General features: G+C 54.1%; 1 protein-coding gene across 2 annotated transcripts in view; it reads right to left on the bottom strand.

Annotated features, from left to right (window-relative positions):
• Positions 1-160: 160 nt before the first annotated feature.
• ACSS2 (acyl-CoA synthetase short chain family member 2) overlaps positions 161-11,927 on the bottom strand; it is a 30,987-nt gene continuing 19,220 nt past the window's right edge. Inside the window, exons 7-19 of one of the 2 annotated variants that reach the window (XM_014876092.2) lie at positions 11,151-11,265; positions 9,619-9,657; positions 7,779-7,916; positions 7,368-7,538; positions 6,458-6,591; positions 6,090-6,222; positions 5,619-5,675; positions 5,265-5,345; positions 4,609-4,717; positions 4,415-4,483; positions 3,144-3,320; positions 2,364-2,438; positions 161-1,903 (exon numbers count right to left, since the gene is read on the bottom strand). In XM_014876092.2, the coding sequence (XP_014731578.2) occupies positions 1,776-1,903; positions 2,364-2,438; positions 3,144-3,320; positions 4,415-4,483; positions 4,609-4,717; positions 5,265-5,345; positions 5,619-5,675; positions 6,090-6,222; positions 6,458-6,591; positions 7,368-7,538; positions 7,779-7,916; positions 9,619-9,657; positions 11,151-11,265 (1,426 nt within the window). In that variant the 3' untranslated portion in view covers positions 161-1,775. The remainder of the gene's footprint in view (positions 1,904-2,363; positions 2,439-3,143; positions 3,321-4,414; positions 4,484-4,608; positions 4,718-5,264; positions 5,346-5,618; positions 5,676-6,089; positions 6,223-6,457; positions 6,592-7,367; positions 7,539-7,778; positions 7,917-9,618; positions 9,658-11,150; positions 11,266-11,927) is intronic. The other variant, XM_014876093.2, reaches the window with a different exon arrangement.

Here is an 11,927-nt window from a genome sequence, read left to right as displayed (position 1 = left end):
GCCAGCACAGCCAGGCACAGTGAATCCCAGTCCATGGAAAAGCATCATGCTGGTAGGAACCTGCCCCTCCCCATCACCAATCCTGGTTTCTGCGCTGAACACCCTGGACTCAACAGCACACAAGTACCTACCACCCTCACACACTCCAAGCCTGTTTCCATTTTGTTTTCTTGAATTTTTATTCCATTTTGCATTAAATTCTCACTGTTTTCCAGCCAAAATTACATAGCTGATAAAGAGTAACAGGAGGAACAACGACTGAGGAATCCTTGTCACCAAGGTGGCACAATCCAGTGGTACAGAGCTGTGGGGGCACATGGGACACAGGCAGGCACCAAGGTTACAGGTGACACAGGTGCTGTGCCAGTGAGAGCAGCAGGTAACAAGTGAGATTTGGGACTTGGCCAACAGCCCAGCAGAGCACCCCAACATCAGCCCTGAGCACCCCTAACCAGAGCTGCTCCTCCTTTCCAGCCCCAAGTCAGCTCAGGTTGCAGGTAATCCCTGTCCACTGGCACTCCCCAAAACAGCTGTTGCAGCAAGTTTTAAAACCCAGTTCTCCTTTGGTTTAAGTGCAAAATCAAGACAGTTCACATGCAGGTTTCATGGAGACATTGCAAAGGAGGTATCAGCCCCAGCTCAGCCCTGGCTGGAGTTAAATGTCCTTCACTGGAGGAAGGATGGCTTTGGCAGGACCGTGGTGGTGGTCAGGCTCTTGGGAAAGAGGTTTGGGGGCCTTTAGTTCTGATCAGCAAACACTGACTTTAAACATCTCCCACCATTTTTTCCTGATGAGGAAATGTGTAGGACTCCCACAGCCCTGCCTGCCTTGGTTTCTCTGCTACAGCAGTGGTCATGGTGCCATGGGAAAGCTGCCTCTGCCTGGCTCCATCCCCCCTCCATCCTTTGGTGTAACAGCTCCCAGTCCTCCTCCAGGACACAAGAGGAACATTCAGCTGCTCCAGCTCTGGTTCAGCTGTGAGCTGGTGGCAGCAGGGCTGGAGGAACCAGGGCTCTATGGAACATGTCACACCAAGGCTTTTCCCTTCCTGCCTCCCTGCAGTGTCCATGGCCAGTGAAGGACCCTGGACTGGGGACAATGCACCAGCTGGCACAATACAGTGAGGAAACAGCAGATCTTGGTATCACATTGCCCCAAAAATCCTGTTTAAAGCCCAGAGCTCCCTGGAGCCTTGCCCCACTCACCTGGAGGCTCCAGGAAGCTGTGCTAGCAGGAGGACAGTGGATGCAGGATGAGCATGGCTGTGCAGTGAAGATGTGGCTGCTGCAGCGCTCCTGCAACTTGCAGCACTCCGAGAACAAAAGGAAGCTCAGCTGCTCTGTGGGCAGTGGCAGATGCACCTCCCAGGCCTGTCTGCATTGAGTAACTCCAGCATCACTTCCCCTCCAACCCCCAAAGCTCCTTCCCACTGTGCACAAGGGCCCCTCCAGGACATAAAAGTAAATTAACAGCCTCTTCCCCACCCCCCCAAATTAAATTAAAATCAAGAACGAGGTGCTGAAAAGGGAGGAGGACGAGTCCCTCTGTGTAGCAGGCTGACCCTCAGATGTGTGACATCCATCTGGAACATAACAGACACCTCATCCAGGGCATGGACACGGCCTCTCCAGAGCCAGACTCCCCTCGTTCCTACGATTGGTACATTCAATTCAACAGGTGAAGGTTTTCTTCCTGGGCAGGCAGCGGCTGTTGGAGGGACCTGCTCATCAGGTGCCACTGCCACTGTTCTGCTCAGCAGGGACAGGTCCTGCTGCTACTGCTTAGTGTCACATCTGCTGTTGAAAAGCTGTTTGATGATGCCCGGGTCTGCCAAGGTGGAGATGTCCCCCAGATCATGGTCATTTTTGGCAATCTTCCTTAATATCCGTCTGGTGATCTTTCCTGTAATGACAACCAAGAAAAGGAAGCAGGAGTCGGAATCTCAGAGTGGTTTGGGTTGGAAGGGACCTTAAAGATCAGCTCTGTCCAACGTGGCCTTGGACACTTACAGGGATCCAGGGGCAGCCACAGCTTTTCTGGGCACCCTGTGCCAAGGCCTGCCCACCCTCACAGGGAACAATTCCTTCCTTCTGTCTCTTTAATCTACACCTGCCCTCCACCAGTTTAAAACCACCCCTCCTTGACCTTCATTATCTGTCCATACAAAAAGCCCCTCTCCCAGGAGTCAGGATATCTCTTCAGCATCCTTAGCAGAAGTGGGAAGTACCAGACCTGTGCATCCTGCTCACCCTGAGCTTGCACCTCCCCTAATCTGAGCAGCCCTGGACAAGCAGAGCAGGACTGATCAACTTCCACTGGCAGGAACCGTCCAGTCCTCCCCAGCACCATCCCTGGAACTCACCTGAGCGGGTTTTGGGCAGGCTGGGGGCGTACTGGATGTAATCAGGTGTTGCTATGGGCCCGATTTTTTCTCTGACTGCAAAAAAAAATAAATTTCATTGTAGGGACAAGAAGCCACACATCTTTTCCAGTAAGGATAGAAGGTTAAGATACAGAACTCAGCTCCTGGGACACCCAGCAGGGCAATGCCTGGGGCTGATCCTCCACACGGTGGGAGGGGACAGCAAGATCTGCAATGCCAACAGGGCCATATGGACATCTCCCCAACAGTGAGAGCACTCATTTATTCATTCCCTCCATCTTCCAGAGACCTCTCTAACAGCTACAGCCAACACCATGACCATTTTGACAGAGCAAGGATTGATTCACTCTTGGGTCCTCCAGAGAAGCTGCCATGAGTCTGTTTTGTGTATTCAATGCAGCAGTTTGCAGTGAAGAAGCTCTTTGAGAGCAGAGCACAAACATGCAGAGCACCACCCTAAAGAAACCCCGTGATCCTCCCAGGATGTCTGTCTGCCAGGGAGAGCCCTGCTGCAAACAAAAGCCTGCTGAGCACCCCAGGCCCTCACAGGGCTGCCATGAGGCAGAGATGGCATCACATGAGCAGCCAAGGGCCAGGAGAACTAATTTTAGTCTTTGTCAGCAGTGCTCTGTAATCAAGAGGCACCTTGTGGCAGTCGTCCACGCTGCATTCCCCAGACCACAGGCAAGCACTCAAGCCCTTAACCCCTCCATCACCTCTCCTCCCCCTGCCTGCTCCCCAATATTTGGCTGTTGCTACCTTGTTTTTTGAGCTCATCCGTGAGGTTCTTGGTGAACTCGTGTCCCTCTCTCAGGGTCACAAAGCAGTAGAGGCACTCGCCCTTCAGGGGGTGCGGGTGGCTGACCACGGCAGCCTCGGCCACTGCCGCGTGTTCCACCAGGGCCGACTCCACCTCTGCCGTGCTCAGCAAGTGGCCTGGAAACAAGGAGGAGGCAGAGCTTTACAGGACTGCAGGAAGAGGCCTGAGCCTGTAAAAGGCCCTGAACTACAAATCTGAGAGCATCAGTGCTGGAGAAAGGACAAGAGCTGGAGAGCGAAACTCATTTCTGCAGAGCTCTGGAAGCTGCCAGCTGTCAGCCACCTCCCCTGGCTGTCCCCCCTCCCACCTTCAGGATGCTTTCTGGAACAGATCACCAACAGGTCACAGTGGTGCCCTTCCAAAGCACGGGCTGAGGAGGAGCTGGACTTGGCAAGAGGAGACCTGCCCACATGGTCAGCAGGAAGGTGCAGAGGAAAAGGCTGGATCTGCAAAGCCCAGGCTCCAGCCCAATGCTGTAAGGAGGGGCAATGACACACCATGTCCTGGGCAGGGGCACAACTCAGCCCTGCACACCTCTGCTTCTGTACCTGTGCTCTGACATTCCACCCCAACAGGAAGGTGATCAACTCCCAGAATGATCAGTTGGTGGAGTATCAGGCTCTGCTGGTCAGGTGAAAGGATCTGATTTGATCCAGGGACAAGTAAAGCAGCACCTCAGAGCCAGCAGGACATACCTGGAGGATACAGGCTCCAAGAAAGGATGGAGGGAACTACATAAATAGAGTATATGGAAAATGATGGGCTGAGAAGCAGCTGAATCAAAAAGACTCAGTCTAGAGAGGTGGGAGAATCTTCAGAGCTCTGAGCAGCCTGATCCAGCTTTGAGGTGAGCCCTCCATGGAGCAGCAGTTTAGATTAGCAATTCCATAGTCCTGCCCAAAATCTGTGATTCCCTGTGGCCCAAATCCTTCAACAGAGATGCCTTGGCCGGTTACAGAAGGTTCCTTCCCTCCAAGGCTTTGTCTCCAGAGAAAATGGTGCAGTAAGTCACCAAGTCACAGGCTCGTGTGTCCCTGAAATAACCCTGACCCAGCAACTGGATCCACTTTGAGGACAGATTGCTGGGAAGAATCACAGATGCAGAACCATCCCCATAAAGCAGGTGGCTTATGAAATGGATGCAGAAGTGTCACAAAGCAAGGTGTCAGAAAGTACACTGGTCCCCGCTGAAGACAAAACTCCTTCTTACCAGAAACATTCAACATGTCATCAATTCGCCCTGTGATCCAGTAATAACCATCTTTATCTCTTCTGCAACCTAAAAATAGCCAGAAATGAGTGTGAGACAGCAGTGCCAGCCCTTGGAGCAACTGATAAGAGATTCTGAGGGCAGGACAGGGCAAGATTTCCACTGCTGTCCCCAGGCCCCTGTGAGCACCTTACCATCGCCTGTCACATAGTACCCAGGGAACTTCTTGAAGTAAATGGTTTCAAACTGCTGGTGCTTTCCGTAGAGCGTGCGCATGATCCCTGGCCAGGGCTGCTTAAACACCTTGGGGTGAAAAACACACAGCTCAGGCACTGACAGCCAAACCCATAACCCAGGTTTGCACCATGGTGAGAGAGATATCAGAGACAGCCAGGAGTAGCACTCAGACACTTGCTGCCGGTGTTGATCCACTGGGAAAATCTCACCAGCTTTGGCGAGGGGGAAGGAGCTTGGCTGAGCAGTTGTTCCCATCCTCCTGCCTTGCCCACATGCACAAGTGCATTTAGTGATCAGCTATAAAAGCTCCCACGAAGTTGTGGCCTTGGAGGGAGTTCCCACTACCCAAAGGGGTTCCTTGTGTGGACCAGAGTTAGTGGAGGTAGAATCACTTCTAAGGGTGTCCTTAAAAACTCCCCAAGTCCAACCATCACCCACATTCACCACAAAACCATGTCCTCAAGTGCCACCTCCACACATTTTTTTAACACTTCCAGGGATGGTGAACTCTACCCCTTCCCTGGGCCAAAAGATGTGGGTATTCTACCAGGAATGTCCCAGAGCTCACAGGGAATGGACAAAGGGAGGGTGGGGAAGATCAGCCCTTCCTTACCAAGTAACCTTCTGCTTCTCCTTCCAGCTCTTCCCCCGACTCGCTCAGGATGGCAGGGACCACACCAAAAAAGGGGAATGTCTGCCATGAAGACCAGGGAGAAAGGAGAGATGGAGGTGAATCCCTGCATTAGACCCCCATTAACCAGAGGGACTGGGAGGCAGGGCAAGGGCAGCTTTGGAGAGCTGTGGTACACGGGGCCCATGAGTGTGGCTGTACAGGGCCTGGAATTTTGGGTGATGGCCACCTCCCCACGTGCCCCACTGTCCCCATACCCCCTGGCAGGCTGCAACCACCCAGCCATGGCACAGACAGGGCCCTGCTGAGGCTCCTGGAGAGAACACAAGTACTCACAGCAGAGCCTGGCTTCATGGGGGTGGCAGCAGGAAGGGGTGTCAGCATATGGCCTCCCTGCAAAGAGAGGCAAAAACCAGTGGGTTTGGGCCATGCCAGTCCATCCCACAGCTGTGCCATCAGCTCTGGGAACAGCACATCTCAGTCAGGGCTACTCAGAGCAGGTGGGAGATGGGCCCTGGGAAGGATATGGCAGTGGATGGGGAATCTAGGCACAAAGCTTTGGAACTGCTGGGGGAGACAAAGAGGGGCAGGAGAGCAGTGTTTGGAAGAGACACTTAGGAGAGGAAGGTTTCCCCTTGGAGCCTGTTTGAGTTCCAGGATAGGAAGAGAAGGGGCACATCAGAGTTCCCTGGGCAGACCAAACAAGTCCCCAAAGACCCCAAATCCCCACTATGGGAAACCTGCAAAGAGGCCCTGCAGGGAGCACAAGGGACAGAGAGGTGCCAGGGACAGCCAGCAAGGACTCACTGTTTCTGTCTGCCAGAACGTGTCCACAATGGGACACCTCTCCTCTCCCACCACACGGTAGTACCACAGCCAGGCCTCAGGGTTGATGGGCTCACCCACAGTGCCCAGCACCTTCAGGGACTTCCTGCTGTGCCTGCAGAGAGGAGGGGGCTGGCAGGGGCTCAGCAGGCTATGGAGCTGTGAGCCTGCTGCACAGCAGAGCCTGCAGGAACTCCTGCACTACCCAAAATGGACTTTCCAGGTTCAAGTCAGACCTTTCTCAGCACTCTTCCACAGGGGAAGAGAGGAGACCTGGATCATTTTGGCATCTTCCACTCAGCCCTGCTGTGCACAGCCACTGTCCTCATGCCACGGGGACTGGCACTCACTTTTTGACAGGCTCCTCGCCGTACTTCATCAGCAGCCGGATGGCCGTGGGTGCTGTGTAGAACTTGGTCACTTTGTACTTGTCAATGATGCTCCACATTCTGCCAACATCTGGGTAGGTGGGGACACCTTCAAACTGAGCAGGAGACAGAGCAGTGACACAGCTGTTCCTCCCTGCTCCCCACCTGCAGCACCTGCCCAAGCAGGAGGAGCCAAACAGCAGCTGGACCCCAGCATGTCCTTACAGGGGTACCACACAGTGAAACTAGCCCAGGTGAAGGACCCCCCTCAGTGGGCTGATGTCATCCCCCCTCATCCTAGCAGATGTCCCCTGACACCCCCTTGCAGCACGGGCACTTGGGTGGCCCCCACAGTGACAGTCCCAGAAACCCAAAGGACCCTGCCCACATGGCAAAGGGCAAGTGGTCCAAACACTGTGACACAATCACAACCCAAAGCACCAAGAACTCCTAAAGGCCTCCCCCAACATAACAGTGATTTTCCTGCTCGCATTTCCCTGGGGATTCTTGAGCACATGTCTCTGGCTCCCTGATCTCTTACACTGCCAAGAGAGATACAGGCACAGGAGATAAACAGCAAGTTGTCAAATCAGCATCAGCAGGGAAAACATCCCTCCCTGATCGAGTTTTTCCATTAAGTCAGAGCAGCCCTGGCTCCATTGGTACACAAGGCTTGTACTTTTATGGAAAACAAACGGGAGCATTTGAAAAAATTAACCAGCCAAAAGCCATGCACAGACTACTCCCCCGAGCAGCCACCATGCCCTCCTTGAGAGCACCACCCTTCCTCACAGAGCCCTGCACACCATCACGGAGCAATGCAGGGATGCAGCTCAGCATCACCACCTCCCTTTTCCTGGAGGGAAAGCACACCATGGCACACAGCACTCACCAACACGCTGGTGGCCCCGTTTGCCAGGGGGCCGTAGGTGAGGTAGGAATGGCCCGTTATCCATCCGATGTCGGCCGTGCACCAGTACACATCCTCAGGTTGGTAATCAAACACGTATTTAAAGGAGGTGGCAGCAAAAATCATGTACCCACCCACGGTGTGCAGCACACCCTGTGAGGAGAATACACAGGAATGTCAGGGTGAGCTCCCACCATCATTCTCACCCTGCCAGGCCCAGCTGAGCATCACTGAGCTCCAACAGCAGCTGAGCAGGAATGACCAGCACAGCCTCTTTCCAAGACCTCTGCAGCTCCTCTTCCTGCTGGGGCCTCCCAACTCCCCCTCACCAGTTCCCTCAGCTGTGGGGTTGGTGGGGCTCAGCCTGTCCTGTGCAGGGAGCTGGGAGCACACCTTGGGCTTTCCAGTGGAGCCGCTCGTGTAGAGGATGAAGAGCTCGTCCTCGGCGTCGCACCACTCGGGCTCACACTCTGTGCTGGCACCACGCATCAGCTCGTGCCACCACGTGTCCATGGCTGGGTTCCAGGGGGTCTGAGGAAAGATGAGATTGGAAACAGCCTTGTCCAAAAACAAGAGAGGGGGGATGAGGAGCACAGCCCAAAGCTCGGCCCCCTCACGGGCCATCGAGAGTGTTCACAGCACAGCCTGCTGCAAACCATGCACCAGAGCTGCAGCTCCCACTCCCAAAGCTCCTTTCCACAGCCCACAGCCACAAGGAACAACTTTCAACACGGTCTGGCTGCAAGACCTGAAGCAGAGTGTCCAGACCACAGGTAAGGGTGATGAACCCCCGTGGGTGGCAGCAGCTGCTCTGGGCTGTTCCCACAATCAGGCTCCTCCTGCCCTGTGGGGCTGCCCCGAGCTGCAGTCCCACAGCCAAGCAGCAAGCACAGCCACATGTCCCACAGTCCCACAGCCACCTGTCCCACACACCTGGTGGGGACCCCGACAGCAGCACGGCCTGAGACAAACAGCAGCTCACACTGCTTGGCCCCTGCAGGCCCCCCAAAAAATCTGGGTTTTTAAGAAATAACTACCCTGGTAAAAAGCTGCACCAATGCAGAGTCATCCAGCACTGGCTGATTGAAGATGCCAGAACTGTGACAGAGCCACCAAGCATGTGGCTCATGGGCAGAGGTCACCCTCAGGGTTGTCTGGTTGCCCACCTCTCCAGGGTGGTGGCACAGTTCACAGCAAGACTTAACCTCCCCTGACCTTCTCACCTTTCCTCAGAGAAGCCTGGGGGAATCTGGGCAGGGAACACACCCCAGCCTCAGCTCAGACCCCCACTTCTCACATCTCTGTGAGGGCAGGCACCTGACCCAGAGCCCTGCACACTTCCTCCTCACAAAGCCAGACTTGTCACAGCTCCCTCAGTTTGGGCGCACAGAGAGCAGCCACATGGTGACTCTCTGCAGCCCTAAAGATGTTCATGAGACATCTGGAGGCACTGGGACGCCACAGCCCAGCACATAGCTCCTGCACATGTGGTGCAGGGGACACCAGATGCTTGACAGTTTGGCACAACTAAGCCCACTTGGAAAGCTTTCATGGACTCCCAGGGCTCCTGGTTTTACGTGCCAAAGCAGTTTCCACAACTCTGTCCCACCAGCAAGCTCCCAGCAAGGCACCAGGTAACCAAGCCCAAGGCTATCCAGCAGTTTTCTCTTGCATCCCTCCTTGAAGGATCCCTGATTCAGCACCTAGCCTCTAGTGCCCCAGGGAGGAGGTCAGACCCATGGCACTGTGTGTCTCTGCCTGCCTGCTCTGGGGGTCCAGAGGCCACAGCTCCTTGGATGAGGCAAGCAGAGTCCATCTTGATCTCCATCTGGAGATGCAGGTTTGCTGCCTGTGGCCAGGAAGCTGCAGGTGACCTCCCCCAAAGGGAAGTGCATTGTGAGAGCTGCTTTTGAAAGGCAGAGAGCCAAACCTTGACCTGGATGCTGAGACTGCACCCCAGTGGCTCTGCACTCCCCCAGCAGCACACCAGCCTGTGCCCAGGGGTCATGGATGTGGGTCTGTTCCTGGAAGCACTGGTGGCACTGCATTCACCCCCACACCATGGGCAGCTCTGCCAAGCTGGCTGGGGGCTGTCACTGACATGCAGCTGCTGGCACCATGGTTAGGAGGGCATGTGTGGATGGGCAGCCAGAGCAGTTAAGGGAGGTGGGGAGCTGCATGGGAAGCAGAGAGGAGGTGCCAAAAAGAGGAAGGCAGTGCTGTGTGTAAATACCTTGGGATGGAGTCTCTGTGAGCTTTCAGTCTTTTTTTCCTGTTAAAAATCCACAAAGAGGGTGTGAAATCTGGGAAGTGAAGGATCCACACCGGGCTTTGCAGGCAGGGAGCTGGAAGCCCACAGGCACAGATGCTGGGAAATTACCCTGGCAGGCTGGGAAATGCTCAGATCCAGGGCCAGGCCAGGAGATGCCCTCTTAACAGAAGCCTGCCCATTTCCATTACCTTCCCTGGGTACCAGCTGCCCCCAAGGCAGGTCCCCAAGGCCACTCCCTGGACATGGCTGGCTGGGAACAGAGGCACAGAGGCAGCACACAGCCCACAGACCATCCAATAGTTTCACACAAACCAATATGACAGTAAAAATGCATCTACAAGGGAAAGAATCCTTAATAAGGTGTTGAAACAAGTAAACTAAAGAGAGTCAAAGGGTAAGAGACACCCTCCAGCCTCCCTCCAGGACATTCTGCACAAAAATCTCACCCACTGAAACCAGTACAGGGACAGGCTGCCTGCAATCACCCTGCCAGGGAAACCTCACACAGGAAGGCTGGTCTGCTCCAGTTTTCCCATTCCTTTGCATCTACTCTGCCCTCACAAGAGAAGGGGCAGAGCAGGCCAAGGAACATGGCCAGGCTGTCAAACAAAGAGCAACACTCCAATAAAATTAACACCGCTGAATGAGGGAAGGTAACTCAAACGTAGAGAATCTTCTTGTTCCAGGGATGTGCACAGACCACTCCTCCTGAAAGTCTAAAGCTCAAATACTTCCCAGACACAACCCATTTCTGAGCCAGCAGCAGCTTGGGGATAACTCAGTGCAAATAATCACCCAACACAGTGACAGAAGACAACGTGGCAAGACTTGGAGCTGTGGGGTAGCTGAATGTAACTTCAGGGCTGGGCATAGCAGGGCTGCTCAGTAGCCTCAGAAGCTCAGCAGGTAGCCACAGCTCCTTCTCCCATCCCCATCTCATCCCATATGTCTGGCCCACATCCTTTCATCTGCTTTCAGTTGCAAAGTCCCAGCCCGAGAGCTGCCAGAGTCCCTGTGCCAGCTGCACAGACCCTGCACTGCTCTCAGCAGAGGATTGCTGCCCTGATCTCACGCCATGAGCACAAATCTCCTGGGTTTCCTCTCCTGCTGCCACTGTCACAGCTACAGTGCAGCACTGCGTTGGTCTTTGCACAAAAGGGGAGAGAGACAAAGGGTTAGGAAGGAAAAGCCTTGTACTAGGCAGAGGAAAACGGGCATCTTGTTCTTAGTGGCTTTGGAAGATGTACCCAGGGGTCCTGTGGGCTGGGAGCTTGTGAGGGTGTTAAAGGAAGCAGCAGAGAGAGGATCTTGTTAAGGAAAAGGAACCATTTCTCAGACCACTCACATGACAACGTCAGTAAGAAGGGATGGAAACAGGAACAGGAGATAGAAAAGAAGCATTCAGGAACCACTGCAGTGGTTTTGCACTGATCAATTTGCTGGTCTCAGGCTCATGGTAATAAAACCCCCCTCTCATCCCATCAGGAACACACCTGCACTTCCTGGCACAGCCTTTTCAGAGGAGGAGACTTGCTGCAGGTCCCATCCACTGCTATCTCTTCCCTGCCCAGGTGCTTCACCACGATGCACTTTTTCAAAGAGGATCCCCTGTAAAAGGCAGGAGCTGTCACACTGGGCTGCTCAGGGGCTGAGCCAGTCCTTCCTGGGGTTCACAGCCAGCACTGGAGGCAGGGCAGGGGCCTGGAGCTCTTTTTGTTCAGCTGGAGCATTTGCTGCGATGCACACTCCATGAACTTTGTGGTGTACCATGAACTTTGAAGAACACCAGCCACAGGAACAGCTCTGAGAGCAGGAACAGTCTGCACAGCTTACTGGGATTTATCAGGTGTGATTCCCGGGGAGAAAGTGGGGGTCCTACAAGTCCTTCTCCCAGGACACTGCTGTGGACATTCCTTACAAATTTGCCTGCCTGTGACCAGGAACAAGCCCCCCTACCAGATGTTAGTGGCTGCTCCAATCCCTAGGCATGACTGACTGTCTCAGAGGGAGGAAAGGCTTCCATAGTGTGATTATACATCAAGGAAAGGCGTAGGTGTTTGCCCCTTAGTGAGGGCAAAGATAGCCTACAAAACACTGACAGAATGATCTTATTTCCCTTCAACCGGTTCAGGGTATCAACACAGTCTCCACCAGTTAATTCCCAGCTTCAGGATCACTTCTGTCCTCCCAGGTACCTATTTCTACAGACATAAAGACTTACGTTTTCTTAAAGAGTGTGAATTTCTAACGTGCAGACTATCTGCCCCGAA

This window comes from Sturnus vulgaris, chromosome 17 (assembly GCF_052056855.1).
Source record: "Sturnus vulgaris isolate bStuVul1 chromosome 17, bStuVul1.hap1, whole genome shotgun sequence".
Taxonomy (NCBI): Eukaryota; Metazoa; Chordata; class Aves; order Passeriformes; family Sturnidae; genus Sturnus; species Sturnus vulgaris.
This window is presented reverse-complemented; position numbering and strand designations above follow the sequence as displayed.